Raw genomic sequence first — 15,318 nt, 5'->3', positions numbered from 1 at the left:
CTTTTGCGTGACCATTTCTTTAGCAATTTCTTATACAGCAGTGCATATTCAAAAGCAAAGGGCAATTCAAACCAAAACAGCTGTGATTTCCAACTTTAAATCCACATACACATCCTTTCGCCAATCTCAAAAAACAAATGTTGGCCCACTACCAAAACTTTACTTACTCCACATCCTAATACACTTAAAGAAACAACAATTTTAATCTCCATCTTCTCCAACAAAACTTGCTTTAGAAGTTTTTTCCTTCAAAAAACCTAGAGATGCTTTCACTCCCTCCTCCACCACCCTCACCGCTGCCCACAGAAGCAGCTCCACCACAAGAAAAGCGAAGCTTTCCAGTCTCTCTTAATCAGATTGTTATATCAAAGCAAGCCAGAAATCCACAAAGTTCTTCAGCAGAGACATCAAATTCAGACAGCAAGAAATTAAGCAAGCCACCAATATTCAAACATCCTCGACCTCGCCATACCAATCCAGTTATATGGTGCGGCGCAATCCTATGCCTCATATTCAGCCTTGTTCTGATCATCTTTGGAATAGCAACTTTGATCATCTACCTAGCCATTAAGCCAAGAAACCCAGTGTTTGACATACCCAACGCAAATCTAAATAGCATATACTTCGATTCACCAGAGTATTTCAATGGGGATCTTACCTTCCTTGCAAACTTCTCCAACCCAAATCAGAAAATTGATGTAAGATTTGAGTATGTGGATATAGAGCTCTACTTTTCTGACAGACTTATAGGAACCCAAGCTCTTCAGCCTTTCACACAAAGAAGTAGGGAAACAAGATTGGAATCAGTTCATATCATATCAAGCTTGGTCTATTTGCCCCAGAATCTTGCTGTGGAACTTCAAAGGCAGGTGCAGAGTAACAAGGTAAACTACAACATAAGAGGAACTTTTAAAGTGAAAGCAAACATGGGTCTGCTCCATTATTCATACTGGTTACATGGAAGGTGTGAGATAGAGATGACCGGCCCACCCACTGGTGTTATTGTTGCCCGAAGTTGCAGAACAAAGAGATGACGAAGATGAAATTCTTAATTTTTCTATTCCTCGTTTGTTCAGATTGATGCCTAGCTAGAATTTTTGCTATTAAGACATTGTCTGATAAGCTTTGTGCGATGGATCAAACAGAATTCTTAGAGGTTGTAAATGTCTACGCCCTAATGATGTTATTTTGAAACCTTGAGCTCAGCAAACACAGATAATATTTCAATTTATATTTGAGTTCTTGTAATTCTGGTGGCTAACTTTTGATGAGGTAACATATGAAGTGAACTAGCATAAATAACTTCTCAAGATGCCAGATTAAATTATGCTAGAGGAAAGGATTAAGCACATAGAGTGTATAATATTGAGAAGTTTGATATTCAGATACCTACTTCAATAAAACAAATGTACTAAACCACCTTTGATCAAGTAAATTAAAGCAGGTTATTCTCTCAAATTTGAAAATCCTCACCACCTCGCCATAGGAATTCACATATCTTTAGTGGATTCAAAGCACTTCACAAAAAATTATTGTCAGAACTCATTAAAGAAGGACCACAAGGTCTTCCTATGCTGATCTCCCTGTTCAGAAATTAACTAAAACCAAATATTAACTATCAAAACTCGCAATCAATGGCATTTGCAGCAGCATGTACTGAAAACAAATCAAAACCACCTCATGTAAGCCAAATTCATTCAATATTTCAAAAATATGCAACTGATTCAATCATTTCAAAGATCATTATCAGTACAATTTAAACTTTCTGACCAATCACATTGTCTTTAACAACTGAAAGCTAGAGACAATATTTAGAACTCAGCTGTAGAATCAAATGAAAGAAGAAAAATGAACCTCTATTTGCATCCCCTCTTCACCTCTCACCAACTTCATCCGGCGTCTTCGCTACAATAGACAATGCATGTAATCCACTCTCCAACTCCTCTTGCAACAAATTATAAATCAGCCTATGCCTCTTCACCAAGCTCTTCCCTCCAAACTCCTTTGACACAACTTTCACATTAAAATGCGTCTCTCCATCACTCCCTCTCACACCAGCATGCCCAGCATGCTGATATGAAATATCATCCACCTCCAATTCAACAGGACTTAGCTCCTTCTCTAATTTCTCCCTGATCCTTAATCCCCTACTCCCTAATCCCTCTGAATTCGACCCCTTTTCACTTCCCTCCAATCCCAAAGTCTCACCACCATCAGTTTTCCCATCAAAACTCAAGCCCTTAACAAAATTGTCACCAGAAGTTTCAACACCAACATCACCATTTGATCCCAAATCTTCAACCTTTCCCTCATTATCACCATTACCACCACCAAGCTTCGAACTTTCAACAACCCCGCTTCCCTTTTCAGCCTCTAAATACAATTCAAGTGCTTTCTTCTGCATCAACTTCAACATATTCAAAAAACCATTATTCCTAGACGGTGTCAAACTCTGCTGCAACCCAAGAAGAACAACAAAATTAGGAGAAACCCTCAAAACTTCCTTAACTGGCCGGCCCGAAAGCCCTTGAACAAGCAAAGCAGCAAGACCCTTAGTTAAAACCGAATCAGAATCAGCTTCAAACACAGCATTCTTCTCCAAATCCAAATAAGCCCTAACCCAAACTTGAGAAACACAGCCTTCAACCTTATTCTCCCTAGTTTTAAACTCACTATCAAGTGGTTTCAAATTCTTGCCATAAAAAAGCAACTGCTCATACTTAGCTTTCGGTTCTTGAACTGACTGAAAGAGCTTGATGATTTCTTGAAGCTTTGGAGGTAGTTCTTCAATGGGTTGCAAAGACATAGAACTTGATGATGAAGAAGCAAGTACAGGTTGAGTCTTTGTAGGAATTTTTTGGAAAGAAACAGGTTTTGAGAAGATAAAGAAGGAAAGATTCATGGGTTTTAAGGAGGAGGCTAAGGTTTTGGTGGAGTGAAGAGAATTTGGGATTTTTGTGGTCAATATGCGAAGAGAAGTGGAAGACATGGTTGAAGAACGAAGAGAGAGATGCAAAGGTTTCTAGAGAGAGAGTTAAAATAGAAGAGGGGAGGATATAAATAGATTGTGAGGGAGATCTAAACGCACCGTTTATTATTTTATTTTATTTTTTTGGAATATATTTTGTAGTAGTTACTTACTTATTTCCGAATTTGATATTTTTGTGTTGAATGATTATTTACCTGTTCGTACTGATGTAAATGTTGTTTTTGAATGTATATTTTTGTTTGGAAATACTTTAAAATAATATTTTTTTATATTTTTAAATTTATTTTTAATATTTTCACATCAAAATAATTCAAATTGAAACATAAAAAATAAATAATTAAAAAAAATCAAAATATTTTAAAAGTATAATTAGACCGCAATGTCAAACACCACTTAAATAAATACAATATTTTTTGCATATAGAATTTTGAATTTAATGGTTTTAACTAGAGAATTGAAATGTATCTTAATATTTAAAGAGTGCGCATTTACTATTATTAAATAGAGTATTTATTTTTGTAGTTAAACTTGTTTTTTAAAGTAATTTTTAATTTGTTTTTTGTTTAAAAAATATTAAATTGATATTTTTAGATATTTTTTGATATTTTTAATGTGCTAATATAAAAAAATAAAAATTATTTTAATATATTTTTAAAAATATCATACACCGCATTACCATATAATTTCTAATAGTCAGCCAATATTCTCATTTGGTTATAATAAGATTAAAAGTATATAAAACAAATAAATAAAAATAATAATCTAAATAAGATTTGATGAAAAGAAATTGAAAAACTAAACATTATTTTAATAGTTGAGATATATAAATTAAAAAACTTTTGAAACCATTACATGGAATTAGAAATTAGAAATTTTATACTATAATGTTTTTTTAAAAAAAATATAAATGAGAGAGTTTGCATCAAGCTATGATTTATGTTACATACTATCATTAGTGTAAAAAAAACATAAACTAAATATTTTGGAGCATGCATACCATGAAACCATGTAAAACACTCATTAATTAATAATAATAGCAATTTCTGCCAGCTTAATTCCAAACTAATTAATATAGCCAAATTAAAGCTTTGAACAATAATAACATTGCTAGCAAATCAAATTAGTATTTCCCAATACTATTATGTGTGTGGTTGGGAGATACTATATAGTTAAAACCTGTCATTATACAACATATACATATAATAAATTTTATGATATAATTAAGAAAAAAATATTCATAATATCATCATCTTTTTCTTTTATATTAGAAATTAATCTGTAGTTAATCACCAATACTGTTAATTAATATGGCTAGGAGATACTATAGAGTAAAAATCTGCCATTACACAACTTTTCCTAGAGCACTAGAGCAAGAATAAAATATTATGCGTAAGATCTAGCATGAAATATTCTCGGTAAGGTGCCTATGTCCATCGCATCATTTCATATTTTTCTTTCAAGATTTTCCTCTCTTTCTCCCATCTGCGTCTCTCCTCGTCATGCTTGGCTTCCAATTCTTCCTCCTTGATTTTCAGCTTCTTCTTGAATTCTTCCTCGCATCCTCCTTTTGCTTTCCTCAGTTCTTCATCACCGAGGGCTCGGTATTTCTTGAATTCATCCTCCACTTTGTTCACCACCATTTCCTGCCATTTGTATGAAAGCTTTTCTGCATCACAATTATTTGTAGCTTTCTTCAATATTTCAAAGAGTTTGGACGTCATGGTCAAGTCCTCTCCTCCTTCACCAGAGGTAGCTCTGTTGTTCACTCCATCCTCATCAACTGCTTTCTTTTCTTCGTTGGTGTTGCTCTCGACATCAGAACATCGCTCGATATTGATCTAGCTAGAGAAGGTAAATTATTAGTAAGAACCTCAACTGCATAAAAGAAACAAAATTTACACAAGCAAATTATTATTATAAAGATTTTGTAGATAGTTTTAAGAGTAAAACTCATAATTACTCTTGAGTTTTTCCATATAATATGTATTTTGATATTAAAAATACACATTAAAATAACTTTCAAATATCAGAAAAGAGAACTAACCCTCGAGTCAGAGTTCTTTAGATTTTTGTGGAGCTTCTTCAATTTTACTGCAGAAGCCTTTTCTTCCATGGCACACCTAAACAGGAAGTTAGACAGTGCCAAGAGACCAAGCACGGCCCCCCAGCCAAAGCCACAACTTTCGATGCTGGTAAAGCACGATAACAAAAGGAAAGCAATTCTCTCAACCCAGAGAGCAACAGCGGTGGCTTCCATTGACACACACGCGTACCTTCACTAGCTAGGGCACCAAATATGTGTGCGCGAGGAGGAAGGGTGTGGGTTTCACAGCATCTCATGAGCACATACGTATATATAGACACCTTCACTAGTTGGGAAAGTTTTCCTGTTTTGGTATCTTTCCTGTACAGGAGGGTGTTTTTGCCAGGGAGTGCCCAGTTTCTCCTTTTCTGTTGATAAAGGAAGAATATTTCCTTTCCGCATATATTCTTCGAGCTTCTTTATTTGTTTGTGGATTTGTGCTAGCCCTAGAAAGTGGGTCTAGAAAGAAAGGACTAGCATTCTTTGGCCTTAAAAATCAATGTTTAATTAATCTATATAAATTAATAATCTCGATATAAATAATATTTTTGTTTGATGCCAACTTAAGTATTAATTAATTTTAATAATGTAATTGATAAATTTTAATAATCACAAGAATATTAATTTATAGAAATTTGCCATTATGATTTTTATTTTCAATGTTTGGTTATAGAAAATTGAACCTGGCTAGGGAATTATAGTTTTTTTATTAGATTATAAAGAATATATATATATTCGAGATTGCTTGAGAATCAATCAAGCTAGTCATTTACTCGATCGATTAATTTAATCATGCCACTAATGTTTGGCAATGAAGTTTTAATAAATAATAGACCACAAGTGATCTAAAGCATAATTTTTGCGGTATTTATTATTATAGTAATTAATGATTATTTTTTAAATATATTTTATTTAAAAATATATTAAAATAATTTTTTTTTAAAAAAAAAAATTATTTTTAATAACATTATATCAAAACAATTTAAAAATTATAAAATTACACGACATCCGCAAGAACAAGCACAGCCAATTGTGACGAGCAATGAATAGAACATTCAAAGAGTGGCCTTTCTCAAAGCCCTTATGAACATGAAAGCGTTGAAACCATGGAATTCAAGTGTTCTTGCGTTTGTCTCAAGCTCTTAAAATTAAATTAATTACTCAAAATTCTTAGATCTCCACCTTTAGCTTTCGAGCTTCTTTGTACGATCATCATGTTGCAAGGATAGCAACAGGCAAATCTAGTTGGGGGTTTGTCACTGTAATCAGATCCGCGCGAGAAGTATTTTTATTTGCAGACAAATACTAATATAGAATCGGTGATCCATGAATTCACACCGATAAAATCCTTGATGTTATAGAATGATCAGCGCATGTAATCACCGGAATACATTGAAACTATATATCCACAAGTGCTGAGCAATAGCACCCATGACTTGTAAATTACAGGAAAACTTGCCATGGTTTAGGATATGTGGAAAGGCAGTCATCTGGACTACCAGCCTTAAAATCTCTTGAAAGATGAAAGCAACCAGGTATCCAAACAAGAACAGTCACTATACAACATGTGGAAATAATATTTGTGGAAGTATATTCATTACTATATTCTGTCTAGTCTCAAGGTAAGATCGTAAACTTTCCACGAGGAGTAGATCGACTCCTTCTGAATTCAGGCATGGATGTGTTTCCGGCTTCTTTCGCATTACGAGTTATGTTGTTTGGAAGTTTGTTTTCAAGTTTGCCAGCCAATAAGGGTTCCACAACTTGAACAACTCTGCACGTCATTGGCAATATTTCTACCATTGTTAACACAAGCATATAGATAGATATACCAAGATTCACGGGAGAAGAAAGAAAAAACTTCTCTGTGATATCAAGGCTTCAAAAAGAACAGTTTGAATCATACCTTGGCTCAAGATTCTGTGAGTTCTTCGAGAAATTCATCTGAAGCTTCTTCACCATTAAAGCACCTATTGTTGGAGACACGGGAAGCAAACGCTCGTTTTCTGGCTCAGAAGAGTCACTCTTTCGCGGCTCCTCTATCTTTTCACCGGCATCTATGTCAGAGAGCATTGTTGTCCCAACATCAACCTCGTGGAACTTTGCTGGCATTTGATGCTTCGCCTTAGCTTTGCTTTCATTTTTGCTTTTTTTAATGCCTCCTTGTCTTATATTAAGAGCTTGCCTACACTGCTCCTCTTCGTGTTCCGGGTAATATTTCCTGGTGCTAACCTTTTGGAGGTTATAGAATGCTTTGGAGATGTTATCCTGCTTCAGCGCTTCTTGTGAGCCTATATATGGACCTTTTGAGCTGTTATCTGCTGATGGGATCACTGGAATTGCAGCTATGGATTTGTTGACAGGCACTATAGCTGGAAAGGGTACTCTTGCAACTGGTTGATTCTCAACTCTCTCCTTGACCCTGCTTCTACTGAGGGCTCCTCTATCTGTTGAGGTTGATCTCCTAACAGGAGGGGATGGTGATCTTGGTTTTGCGGAGTTTGCTAACCTCTCTTCGCCTAGGAAAGGAATCCTTGGTAATGTTTCCTTGTCTGTGAGTGAAGAAGGAAAACTTGATCTCCTTTGCTTACCCGAAGAACAACTTCTAGCCTGAAAATCAAAATCAACCCTTCAGGATATTCCTTAAGAATAGAAACAACTCAAAGATTGCAGCAAATGAAATAGTCTCTTGTTTTGTTTTACCTCTGAGCTTCTAGAGTCATCAATTGACCTATGAGATGTCTCGGGTTTTGAGTTGGCACTTGTACCATATCTTGGCACATAGAAAGGAGAAACCGCTCTTGTTCTTTGAGATTCTGCTGTGCTTCTAGTACTGCCACCTTTGATTTGCTCGATTTCAGCTTCCTTCCTCTCCAATGCCTCTTTGAGGTTTGATATCTAGACAAGGAGAAATGATCACATGAATTTCCACCAAAATTAAAATAAGTCGAGAAAAGAATGTACAAATGAGAGAAGAAAACTAAACCTCTTCTTTCAGCTCTCGGATTTCGCCAGTTTCTTTGTTCGATCTAGCTGCCCCAAGTTCAACAGATGCAACTCTCTCAGCAAACTTCAGTGTGCTAATTGTCTCCCCAATAGAATTAAGTTCAGGATTTATATGTACAAACATTAGTGTTTTAGCATGCCCACCTAAATATAGAAAGAAACAATAAGAAGATATTAGTAGGAAAAATATTTGCAAGGAAAAGTTTGCTTCTTATGATCATATGAGCACCTAAAGAATCCTGCAGAACTTGTGTAAGCTTGCTGTTTCTATAGGGAACATGTGGACTCTTCTGTGCAAGAGCAGAGATGACATCTCCCAAAGCGGAGAGAGATCGATTAATATGTTGAGCTTCTTTCAATCTCTCGCCAACAGCTTCTGATTTATCCACTCTTTCGCTTCCAGCTAAATCCACCATGTGTAAGCAGCCTTTAAGAATTGATCCAGAAACTAATTCTTTTCCATAGACATGAACTGTCAAAACACTGCAGCAAAAAAGAACCATTACAATGAATACTTGAAGAGTGAATTTTAAATTCTGCTAGAAATATGTGTTCCTACCTATGAGATCGACTGCTTCGCTCGTTTAAAGCAGTTGCACCGACAGCACGATTTCTTTGACCGATTTTCATTAGATCAAGAACATCTTGTGTACTTGAAACTGGAATCCAGCTTGCGTCAGGTACATTAAGCCCATTCAACTGGGAATTGTTACGGATGTCTAATGTTTGAATGGTTGAGGTAAAATCAACTCTTCAATGAAGAAATTTAGCTGATAGTTTATGAAACTTTAATAAACAATAATCATGCTGTAAAAGTCAGTTTTGAAGGATATCTTCTGTTGGAGCCATCACTGACTAATAGGTCTCTCACTTGTTCATTATATATTTCTACCATTTGAACTCCAACTTCATACCTAATGACATCTCCCCTTGTCGTTGAAATCTGAAATAAGTCGCGCAGAGCTCGATAGTTCACACCCCATGTTTGTTCAGAAGTCAAATCAGGGCCACTCTGTCAAATTCAAACAAAAACATTGAATTGCATAATTGATATTGCTGAAAATATTGTTAGCTCAGAACTAAACATCAATGGCATACCATTGTATATGTCTTCCCTGATCCGGTTTGTCCATATGCAAAGATGCAAACATTATAGCCATCTAGAACTGACCGGACCAATGGTTGAGTGTCCACATATATTTGGTCTGCAAACGAAAATGAAAATCATTAATATTTAAGAAAACCTGTGGGAAAACAAGTAAGCATGTTGCCTGTATTCTTCTTAAAGGCCCATTCGCAAATGTTTGCGCCGTGAAGAGTTACAGAACCTTGTGAGACCGACCACCATCTCACAATTCAGCTACAAGAAAGAGATCGTACCTTGAGTAACATTCGTTCCAAATACTTTGTTGAAGGAAAACACCTTTCTTGCTTCTTTCCCGTTCTTAAGAGGATTAACAATCATGATATTTCCATTTTCTCCAATGTAGTCCACAGTAGATTGCACATTCGATTGCCCCCGCAAGAAGGGTCTGACTCTACAATAGACCCTGATTGTTCCTGCTCAAAAAACAGATGTCATAAAGTGCATAAAGTTTTAAGTTACTTAGAACAAATCACAAGAAGTGTTCACCTTTAAGGTCTTGTACTTGATTGTAAAGCTGGCGATTTTCCTCTAAAACTTGGTGACAAGAAGAAGATGCTACTTCAAGATCCCTGATATGTTGTTCTGAGACACAAAATCAAAATGTTTAAAGGCCTAACAAACCATTCTAAATAGACAAGGAAAATTCACTGAATATTATTAGAAATTTTAGTATTCTGACCAAGCCTGCTGACTTCTTCTTCCCAATCTGCTTGAATTTGTTTCACTTGTCGCCTCATTTCTTTGTAATAAAATCTCAGATCCTGAAAGTGACAATCATGTCAATATAAACAAAAACATATTATGTAATGTAAGTAGATTGTTGTCGATAAAAAGACCATGGGAGTAAACTTCTGATGGCTGACATTCAAACCTCAAGCTGTTTCTGATGAAGATCAATTACTTCCGTGTGACCGGAAGAGTTACTAACAGTATGCTGAATAGTTTCTCTTTTGCCACCACAGATGCAAAACTTGGAGAAATCACTTGAACCCAAACTAGCTCTTTGTCTAAGATATTGGGAAATGGCTTCTATGAATTCATTTTTTGATAGGGAACCGATATCACCCTTCAATATTTTCTTCAGAAATTGTCCAAGCTGCAAGTAGTGGTAAAAGGAGACTAAATTACTTTGCAGGAGCACTGGATTAGTAATATATTGATCTTAGGAGATCACTTTTAGATGGAACTGGGAAAGAATACTCAGTGAGACTCCGAAATTCTTATTACCTGTGTGCCCTGAGAAACAAGCAATGCTGAGAAATCTTTAACTGCCTTTCTGAGCAAAGTATCTATTACCTGAGATTTTTCACCCATATAATCATATATCAAATTCCTTTCAGTGATAGTATTGAGTGGCAACACACTGTCTAGTTTTCGATTCCCATTGTTGGATTTCATTCCCATATATATTAGGTAACTTGTACTCAGGTCTGCTTAGTACAATTGTAGACATATGTAACACAAACTCGAAAGGGTCTTACCTACCATTCCATTCAAAGGCAGCTCTTCAATCCCATTGATCTCCTGAAGGTAAGCTTGTAGAAGTCGGAGTCCAAAATGATCGAAAAGAAAGGCCAGAGCATTGGCAGTTTTGGTTTCTTCAATTGAGACCTCACTGGAAAGATGAAGAAACTCTAATACTTGTTCATATTGTGATGATTCAGATTCATCAACAGACTCATCAGCACTTTCGCTGCCGACCAGAGAAGATGGCGATCCCTTCTGGAATGATTCGATCTTAATAAGCCCTCCATATCTCCATACACCAATTCCACCAGCCTGCTTCCATTCATAATATCCTTTCAAACAGAGAATGCAATCTACAACCTTACTCGACGAGCCTCCCTGTATCCAAGATTTCAAACACAAAAATGCTTGACTATCAAAGGCAGAGGACAGCAAATAAAGCGCAACAGATGTGAGAAGATAGAATTACACCGTTATTGTCTGAACTCTGAATTACACTTGGACTAGAAGAGATGTGGAAAACTAGAACTTGATTAGCAAATTCCAGTGCACATAAACCTTTCTACATTGTATATTTAGGGAAGATTTCAGACCTTCTCCAAGTCAGATGCTTCAAAAGTCAAAAGCTTCATATCTTTAACAGCCATCAAAAAATTCCTCATGTTCTCAAAGTACTGAATCGCAGACTGTGCTGCTCCTTCCGTAGACTGCACTGTGAGATTCGGAACCACCTATTTCAATTTCAGAGATGAATCAAAGCTCCCATTATTATTAGAATGAACAATAGAGATCCTTGTTACAATTATGCCAACAGAATATTGTTAACTCATATCTAAGTTATAGAAACTGTCAGGTCCTGACTAAAATTATGCACCCAGAAGCCAGCATTTACCTTTTTGTCATAGTAGAAATAGAACATCAGTTTCATTCACGAATGCTAATAACCTAATGCTGACACTCCAAGCTTCTATCAAGTAAAAAAGTTTCTGCACTTGGCAATTACTGACACAAAATGAAGGGTTTGAAGAAGCAAGTACCTTGAGAACAGCACCAGGGTTGACTTTATTGAGGACATTGCAGAGAATGAGGCCATTTCTTAGAGCAAGGCAAAACTCTTCCTCTGAGGGTTCTTTGGGCAGGGTTCTTGATGCCCCCGTGTCCATCTGCCTCAGCCAATCTGCTGCTTGGTACCTCCTTGAAGCTGAGACCCATGAACAACAGATATTGCAGTAAAATTCCCAAGCCCATTTTTGCACTTAGATTTCTAAACTAACTCGTACCGAATTCAAATCCATTAATCCACAAATGGGAAATAATGTAGAAAATCTGCCAATAATTTTCTTTTTATTTTTTTGTTTCTTTTGAATTATCATTCCTAATATAACATAAAAAAATGATTTTAATTATAGGTCATGTTGTATAGGGAGGTTGGCTGGCTAAAACCATTTGAGCTTTGAAATACCCTCCAATTAGACTTGGGAAGATGTTATTTGAGCCACTTTCATTATTTTCCTTCTTATTTTTTTATTTTTAGCTTAATTTCAGATTTTATGTTGACTTTTCTATTTATCTTAGGATTTTTCTGACTTATTTAAAAAATCATAAATCTCTTTAAAAGACAAAATATATTAAAAAATAGTAATAAAATAAGAATTCAACCAACTTTATCTTTTTCTTTGTGATCATTATTTTCTTGTGTTGTTTTCTTCTATGTTTTGAAAGTACACAATTTATACATTAAATCTTGGTGGTTTTTTCTTTTACCACTACAAACCTTGCCTTTTTATTTATGGTCCTAAGCAAAAGAATTTGCTAGGGACAGGGTTTTCGTCAGCATCCTCGAATATGTCATAATTCATCATCATTAGCATTTCAAAAAGCGAACCTTCTGAAATCTAGTCCTAAGGATAGTCTCTTCCTACTTACTAGAGGAGACTATCACTGGGCTAAATCTTCATCAGCTTCAAATTACGCATTTGTTTTCGAGACAAGAAATGTTTCAGATTGTGACAGAACATCAATGAAAGAAGAAATGATCCATGGTTTAGGCCCTGCTATGATTAATTGCAATGTTCCATTGCTTCCACCAGAAAAAGGGTGACAATGAGGGTAGGTCTGTTTCCATAATGAAAGCTTCTTTCGGCTACCAAAAACACAGGTAGGGCTAATTTGGACCCACTTCAACACAAAGTGATGAATACCAGTTTATTTTCAACTCTATGGGATCACCCACATTCTTCCTTTCATCATGATATGCTGCACAATCTTTTATTCAAACTTTTTTCAAGCAAAGGCAAATAATTACTTGACCACTCAGAATTTATTGCATTGGACAAAAATTTAACAAATTTTTTGACAAAAAAGTGTAGGAACCATCAAACGCAAAAGAGACAACATTGGAGGAAGAATCTGTGTGAATTTGTAATGGTAGAACATGGAAGATTAGCATTTCTTACCTGCTTCTTCAGCTTTTCTTTGAGCTAATTCGCGGTCATTGATAATCTCATCAGGGTAACAAGCCTCATTGCTGGGAATCAAACCTCTTAACCCTCTCAAGTTCTTGCAAGGAGAGGTGAAAAGGGAGCCATTGTTGGTTTCGTGTGGCATCTTTATGCCTAATCAGTACTCTCACCTGGAAATGCTACCCTGCTTATCACTGCGGAAACAGACATAAAATTGCACAGAAACCTGATCAGAACATTTGAAACAAGTTGGTTAGAGATTCAAACCTAGAAAGTAGTAATATATTCCAACTTTATTAGAGCAGTAGGTTTGGTAAGAAGTTAATGTAATGCTCTTTAAGAAACCAAAAACATGAACATTTAACACAAACAAATGTTGGTAAGAAATATAATGCTCAAAAAGAAAGAAAATCCAATAGGATTGGAAATGATACAGAGAAGATTAATAGAGAGAGAGAGAGAATTGGCACAAGAAGCTACATAGAAAGAAATGGAAATGAGAGGAGCTACAAACAAGAAGTCTTGCAGGAACTACACTTGATCATCACCACCACCCTAGAAAAGAAGCAGCAAGCGCTTTTGCAAGGAAGAAGCGATAAAGTTCAGTTTCTATAAGGCACAGACCTTGAAATGGCCTTCTTCAAATTCAGAAAATTCAACAGGTTGCATAAGAGTTTGAGCTATATAAATGTGGAGCAGCACATCCAATGTAGTTATCCAGATATATTGGAAGGTGAGAGAAACAAGGTTCTCATGTGTAGTGAATATATGAGAGAGAATTCAGAAATAACATAAGATTGGCATTAAATGCTTCCCCCTCTCCACTTGTTTGTGAGAGAGACACTAGAGAAGGAGATGTTGTGTGAGCTCAAGAGGAGAAAATAGGAATAGACCTCGTCAAAATTGAAACGTTAGTACTCTCTAGTCTCCCTCTTTTTTTACCCTTTGCCTTCATGTACCTTAAGAAATAAGGGCAATTGCTTTTCCCAACTCCCAGTTTCACTGATGGTGTTGATCACTACCATTTTATCAACTCTGTGAGTGTGAACATTTGCTTGGAAAAACACAGTAGTGTTTTGAGTTGAAAATGTCCTTCCAAGTGGGCATGCAGTGAGACCAAAATTAGATGATGACAAGTGTGGTCTCTTCTGGGGCCCTTGGATAGTTGGACCGGACGGCAAGATCTGGCCAAAATGATGGCATGGATTGCTTTACAAAACTTTGGACCATGATTTTGTTACGACTTTCTTTGATGTAATTGTCTTTTCCTTCATGATACATGTACATTCCATGCCATGCAACTCCTTTTTTTCCTCTAGCAGTATATATTTGCGATGTGTTTGTACAGGATATAGTGGGTGGTGGATCCAGACCATTTGATGTTCGCATTGATTCTTGGAGTTGGTGATGATAAGGTTGTCTATTGATGGGATCTAAATTACTTTGATCACTTGTGTTGGGATCACTGTTGTTTAAATCCTAGGTTACCGAGTTGTTTGGTTAATTAATGGATTATTGGATTAATTGGAATTAATTCCAAAAAATATTGAGATAAAATTAAAAAAATCTTTTAAATTTTTCCTTACCAAATCTTAACCGGGTTTGATGGGATTAACTTATTAAGTAAAATAGTTTAAAAGGGAACCTTAATCAAATTAATTAAGCCTCTGATTAATTGCCAGGTTATACCTAGATTAATTACTATAGTTGACTATATATAATTACTAAGTCAATATATATGTATATATGCTCTTTTACTTTAAAAAAAAAAAAGAATATATATGGTTTGGGAATAGTAATGTAGCATTATCAACCTCCCTTGATTTGAGTGACTAATCTAAATGTTATCATAAAAGTATATAGTATGTGTGTTTGCTTTGCTAAATTTATTAATTAGTCCCATCAAGTCTGGTGTCTAGCATGAGTTTCAACCACAAATTCTGGGTGAGATCAGAAAAGTAGATTGAACAAATGATTTCATTCTTTAGATAATTAATTACAACAGCTCCATCTAGATATTGTGAATTTATATGAGCCATTCAAAAGTTTGAAAGAACATTATTTTATGTAACACAAGACATTCTCACACATATAATATCACAAATCCTTTCCTTCTTTCTTTCTTTATGAAAACGGAGTCTAGTAATGTTTATTTTTTGGGAGT

The 15,318-nt window shown here is 35.5% G+C and overlaps 4 protein-coding genes across 8 annotated transcripts; 1 reads left to right on the top strand and 3 right to left on the bottom strand.

Annotated features, from left to right (window-relative positions):
• The first annotated feature begins 149 nt into the window (after positions 1-149).
• Positions 150-1,231, top strand: LOC133703549 (NDR1/HIN1-like protein 2). The gene has a single exon (XM_062128148.1). The coding sequence runs from the start codon at positions 264-266 to the stop codon at positions 1,032-1,034; it is 771 nt and encodes a 256-aa protein (XP_061984132.1). The 5' UTR covers positions 150-263; the 3' UTR covers positions 1,035-1,231.
• Positions 1,232-1,703: 472 nt separating this feature from the next.
• On the bottom strand, positions 1,704-3,032 carry LOC133703547 (sufE-like protein 1, chloroplastic/mitochondrial). The gene has a single exon (XM_062128145.1). It carries the CDS (start codon positions 2,987-2,989, stop codon positions 1,874-1,876), a length of 1,116 nt encoding a protein of 371 aa, XP_061984129.1. The 5' UTR covers positions 2,990-3,032; the 3' UTR covers positions 1,704-1,873.
• Positions 3,033-4,221: 1,189 nt separating this feature from the next.
• LOC133703370 (uncharacterized) lies at positions 4,222-5,336 on the bottom strand. Its single transcript, XM_062127851.1, has 2 exons — positions 5,034-5,336; positions 4,222-4,827 (listed from the first exon to the last, which is right to left on the bottom strand). Exons 1-2 carry the CDS (start codon positions 5,244-5,246, stop codon positions 4,414-4,416), a joined length of 627 nt encoding a protein of 208 aa, XP_061983835.1. The 5' UTR covers positions 5,247-5,336; the 3' UTR covers positions 4,222-4,413.
• A 1,067-nt stretch (positions 5,337-6,403) lies between these two features.
• Positions 6,404-14,220, bottom strand: LOC133702541 (kinesin-like protein KIN-14F). 5 transcript variants are annotated; one of them, XM_062126846.1, is made up of 18 exons: positions 14,114-14,220; positions 13,149-13,348; positions 11,730-11,893; positions 11,286-11,423; positions 10,711-11,070; positions 10,453-10,527; positions 10,097-10,321; positions 9,905-9,986; positions 9,712-9,807; positions 9,459-9,638; positions 9,177-9,283; positions 8,912-9,090; positions 8,638-8,802; positions 8,308-8,561; positions 8,059-8,222; positions 7,776-7,970; positions 6,979-7,682; positions 6,404-6,846 (listed from the first exon to the last, which is right to left on the bottom strand). In XM_062126846.1, exons 2-18 carry the CDS (start codon positions 13,297-13,299, stop codon positions 6,690-6,692), a joined length of 3,396 nt encoding a protein of 1,131 aa, XP_061982830.1. In that variant the 5' UTR covers positions 13,300-13,348; positions 14,114-14,220; the 3' UTR covers positions 6,404-6,689. The 5 variants fall into 5 exon arrangements, with proteins under 5 accessions (XP_061982830.1, XP_061982828.1, XP_061982826.1 ...); XM_062126844.1 differs by having other exon boundaries at positions 13,669-14,186; XM_062126842.1 differs by having other exon boundaries at positions 13,779-14,186.
• Between the last annotated feature and the right edge of the window lie 1,098 nt (positions 14,221-15,318).

The sequence above is a fragment of the Populus nigra genome, chromosome 9 (genome assembly GCF_951802175.1).
Source record: "Populus nigra chromosome 9, ddPopNigr1.1, whole genome shotgun sequence".
In the NCBI taxonomy this organism is placed as follows: domain Eukaryota; kingdom Viridiplantae; phylum Streptophyta; class Magnoliopsida; order Malpighiales; family Salicaceae; genus Populus; species Populus nigra.
Note: the sequence above shows the minus strand (reverse complement) of the source record. Positions and strands in the feature narration are given on the sequence as shown.